Source organism: Palaemon carinicauda, chromosome 21 (assembly GCF_036898095.1).
Source record: "Palaemon carinicauda isolate YSFRI2023 chromosome 21, ASM3689809v2, whole genome shotgun sequence".
NCBI classification, from domain to species: Eukaryota; Metazoa; Arthropoda; class Malacostraca; order Decapoda; family Palaemonidae; genus Palaemon; species Palaemon carinicauda.
This window is the reverse complement of record NC_090745.1, coordinates 110,228,907-110,233,906: the sequence shown is the minus strand read 5'-3', so window position 1 is coordinate 110,233,906 and position 5,000 is coordinate 110,228,907. Positions and strand designations below refer to the sequence as shown.

Here is a 5,000-nt window from a genome sequence, read left to right as displayed (position 1 = left end):
TCATATCTAAATATTTACCCGTCATTTTGACTGGTCTCGTACACCACTAGCTTTTAAATAATTTAAGTGAGAATAGGCCGTCATTCATTTCCCTTACCAGCGAGAGAACCAAGGTAAATCCCGTTGAAATTCATGAGGGTTTATTTACTTTATGTATATATACCTGGCCGTTAGTTGACTCTGGTGGGTTGTACCCAAGATAAGCAAGGGCATAGTCCCAGAAACTTCATCCCATGTCGAGAATCGTATTGTAAAGGTAATTGTAAAGTAAACGATCAAAATATTCCTCTAATTCTTTATCAGTGTGACGGGCCGAGAGAAGGTTGTGAACTCAAAGGCAGTGTGAAAGCACTCTCCTTTATATACAAAACCTCAAGGCAACAGGAAATTACATGTTCGAGAAACAGACAATGTTACATAGGAGAAACGCAGACATGGGTTGGTATATCAGTGTTAAAAAAAAAAAAAAGTCTCAACTATTGTTAATAATTGTCACTATGTTGACCTATCCTTTTTCTGTAGTATGATCCTTTTGGAAAATTAAATATCGTGTTGAATAACAATGTCCTGACCTTTTTTTTCTTTGCAGAGTTGAATTCTCGTTAATAATTTTTATTACGTTGACTTTTCTTTTCCATTTGAAATATTCTTGACAATTTGGTATTTTACAAAATGTTCACATTTTTATTTCCCTACCTTTTTCTAGGCAGTGTCATTGAATCGGTATTATTATTGTTTTGGAAATGACACTTACTCTACCTTGCAGACTTAGCTGTCAACACCATTTTCGTAAAAAACTTTTTCCTTTACTTAGATTTTTTTATTCATCAAACACATCCATCAAAAATAGTATTGTTTCATTCTGAAATTAATATGTGAAAATATTTTTCTCTTCTTATTCCATCCCGGTCTCTTGGCTCTTCTGCGAATTCGGGACGTGTTGTTTACTGCGAATAAAAAAATTGTTTTCTTTCTTTTTAACGCATTATGACATTTTATGTATGGCGGTTTCACCTTTTGATCGCGTAGCGTTTTAATGTTGATGGAACGTCAAAGTGAAGCGAGGCTTTTTTTTTTTTTTTTTTTTTTTTCTTTTTTTTTTGTATGGCATGTCTGAGTCGGCTTTTTGTTTGTTATGTGTACTTTGTTCATTTTGGTTATTCAATTCTTATTTTATTGCTTAATTGTTTTTTCTTACTACTCGCTTATACCTTTCGCTTGTGTTCTCTACATTTGTTATGAGAATCTTTGCCTATTTTGAAAATAATGATGATAATGAAAATAATGATCATAACAATAATAATTTCAAGAATAGTAATGATATAAGTTATAATTCATATTATCATATTCTTGTCATTTTGCTATCATGAAAATTCCATTTCGTAGAAGCATATTTACCATTAATATTACAAGTAAAACATATAATTCCCTAGAGTTTATTTATTTATTTCATTATTTTCAATCATTTAACATTTACATACATTTGTACATTTGCATTTTCCAGACTCCGCCCCTCAACTGCTCTACACTCCGGTAGAGCAAACAGTATCCCCCGGGTCACCTGTGTCCCTGAAGTGCTCTGCCCAAGGCTCCCCTACACCTGTCATCACCTGGACGAGAGACCATCAACCCATATTGACGACTCACAGGTAACTTTTAGGGTTTAGGGTTGTGTTGGCCGAGTAACGTCCCTGATTGGTGAACGCCAGACTGGGGTTCGAGTCCCGCTCAAACTCGTTAGTTCCCTTTGGTCGCTGCAGTCTCACCATCATTGTGAGATAAGGATGGGGGTTTAGGGGCGCCTATAGGTCTATCTGCTTGGTCTTGGGTTTGCGTGGAGAAGGGCTTGGGCGTTGATCATATGTATATATGGTCAGTCTCTGGGGCATTGTCCTACTCGCTAGGGCAATATCACTGTCCTTGCCCTCGCCCTTCTTGAGCGGCCTTTAAAACTTTAAACCTTTAATTGTTTGTTATATATTGATTTAGTCATATGACGGATCCAGGTATATATATATATATATATATATATATATATATATATATATATATAATAAATATGCATAGCAATTTTCATCTGCTTACTCCTTTTCCTATTCTGCCCAAACGAAATTTAACCTGTTTTTCTCATATTGTCCTAACCAAGGAACTCATCGTCTTCTATGTAGCTATTTTACTGATCGCATTCTTCTTTTTCTTAAACAGAACTAATATCGGAAGTTTCCGAACATCGATGGGCGCCGTTGTTAGTCACGTGAACCTAACTGACATTGCCGTGAGGGACGGAGGCCTCTATACCTGCACCGCCCATAACGCCCTAGGATCTAGCGCCCACTCCACCCGCATCAATGTGTTCGGTAAGACCGGATTTACCACTTGTATATTTATCCTCTATCATTTTGTGTTTCTTACGAGGAGTTAGTGCCAGAGAAAAGGGAGGTAATCCTACTATAGTCAATTTTTTATGAGGCGCATTTAAACCGACTCGCAATGGTGTCCTTTTAGCTCATAAAATTTTCTTAACCGCTTATTGGATAGAATTATTTTGTCCAACCAATCAGCGATTAGGAAACTTTTCCGAGCTAAAAGGGTACTCCTGCGAGTCAGTGCAATAGCAATTTCATTAAAAAGAAATTGACTATAGTCACCTTCACTGTACATGCCTACAAGGGGTTAGCTGCAAAGAAAGGCAACGCATCCAAACTTTAATTGGTAAATTGTAGATAAACTTGCAATAGCTGAAAATACTGTTACTAATTATGATTAATCATAAGTTATTGTTTGTAAATCATCATAACGTTGGGCTTTTAATGATTAAAACTTCATAATAGCCAGTAGTTCTTATGCTGTCTAATACTGATCAACCCTAAGTTATTGTCTGTAAATCGTCGTGACGTTGATCTTTTAATATCTAAAACTTCGTAACAGCCAGTAGTTCTTAACCTTTTGATAAACCTTAAGTCCTTATGTAGCCAAGGTTATTTGAAGCGTGGTGAAAAAGTGTAGCTTATACTACAATAAAAAAAAAATATGCCTCAGAAGTGTTTCCATTAACTAAAAGGAACTTATGTCCTGGGATAAACTCGCAAGTTATGACGTCAAGTATGAATGTTTTACCTAATATTGCATAGATAAGAGTTTATATTTAAAGAAGATTGTATGGCTTTGGTGAATCATCATCTCATCATCTCCTCCTACACATATTGACGCAAAGGGCATGGGTTAGTTTTCGCCAGTCGTCTCTATCTTGAGCTTTTAATTCAATACTTTTCCATTCATCATCTCCTATTTCACGCTTCATAGTCCTCAGTCATGTAGGCCTGGGCCTTCCAACCTCTAGCGCCCTTGTAAACTCAGGTGAATATATTTTAGAATTTAGATTCTACTCTTTCAAATAAAAAGAGCCAATAGAATAAAATATGGATTTTCAGTCTTGTCATTGAAGTTTTTTTTTTTTTTTTTTTTTTTTTTTTTTTTTTTTTTTTTGTTATATCAGATTAAGTTGGCCCTATGCCAGCACAGGTTCTTTTTCTTACAGCAGCCTCTAGATCACAATCTCTTTTTCGATTTCAATAATGTTACACTAACTGCTCTATCCTTGAGGTTGTTTGTTGGATGATAATATTTCGCTTATTTTCTCTATTTGAATAAATGTTGATTATTTTCCGTGACTTCTATATAAGTAATCAGGTTAATCTTTTCCAGTAATATTTTAGTTATCTGATACTCTAATATCAATTAAAAAACGTAGAGACATTGCATCAGCACCCTAAAAGATTGTATGTCTAATACTTCGAAAAAATGTAAATTACAATGCTGGTTCTTTTAACGTTAAAATTTTGTTGAAAATCATATGGATATTTTCGGAACTTCCAATAATTTTTTTAAATGAAATAGAAGGAAATTGATGAAGGGTTTCTCTCAAATCAAAGACATTTCAGTTATAATACTCTTATTAAACAAGTTTACGTAATAGTAAATCATTTTTTGTCGTAGGGAAATGCAGTACTTGCAAAGACAAATTAATATTAATCTCTTATTTTCTTAACATTCTCTAGTAATTGATGAAAGATTTCTTCTCTCTATCGAAAGACATTTCAATTATAATGTCCTTATGAAACAAGTTTACGCTAGAGTAAATCAATTTTTGCAGTCGCGAAACGTAGTACTTGCAAAGACAAATTTAATATTAATATTTTATTTTCCTGGTATGTTCTCGTAATTGGTGAAAGATTTCTTCTCTCGAAAGAAAGACATTCTGTTACAATACTCTTGCTAAACAAGATTATGCTATGGTAAATCTATTTTTTTTTTTTTTTTTTTTTTTGCCATAGCAAAATGCAGGCCTTGCAAAAACAAAGTAATTTTAATCTTTTATTTTCCTGCCATTTTCTCGTAATTGGTGAAAGATTTCTTCTCTCGGAAGAAAGACATTTCAGTCACAATACTCTTATTAAACAAGTTTAAGCTATAGTAAAATCAGTTTTTGCCGAAGCGAAATGCAGTCCTTGCAAAGGCGAATTAATATTAATCTCTCATTTTTCTGTCATTTTCTCGTAATTGATGAAAGATTTCTTCTCTCAAATCGAGGACATTTCAGTCACAATACTCTTATTAAACAAGTTTACTTTATAGCAAGTCATATTTTTTTTTGCCATAGCAAAATGCAGTCCTTGCCAAAAACAAGTAATTTTAATCTCTTATTTCCTGCCATTTTCTCGTAATTGGTGAAGATATCTTCTCTCGAAAGAAAGACATTTCAGTTACAATACTCTTACTGAACAAGTTTATGCTATAGTAAATCTATTTTGGCCGTAGCGAAATGCAGTACTTGCAAGCAGTAGGCTACTTATAAAGCCAAATTAATATTAATCTCCTATTTTCCAGGCATTTTCTCGTAACTGATGAAAGATTTCTTCTCTTAAAAAAAAGATATTTCACTTTTAATACTTTAAGCAATAGTAAATCATTTTTGCCTCACCGAAATGCAGTACTTGCAA

The 5,000-nt window shown here is 33.8% G+C and overlaps 1 protein-coding gene across 8 annotated transcripts in view; it reads left to right on the top strand.

Annotated features, from left to right (window-relative positions):
* Nucleotides 1-5,000, top strand: part of LOC137615402 (cell adhesion molecule Dscam2-like) — a 57,918-nt gene that overhangs the window by 5,112 nt on the left and 47,806 nt on the right. For all 8 annotated transcript variants that reach the window (XM_068345262.1, XM_068345266.1, XM_068345265.1 and 5 more), the window contains exons 3-4: nucleotides 1,505-1,649; nucleotides 2,206-2,357. In XM_068345262.1, the coding sequence (XP_068201363.1) occupies nucleotides 1,505-1,649; nucleotides 2,206-2,357 (297 nt within the window). The remainder of the gene's footprint in view (nucleotides 1-1,504; nucleotides 1,650-2,205; nucleotides 2,358-5,000) is intronic.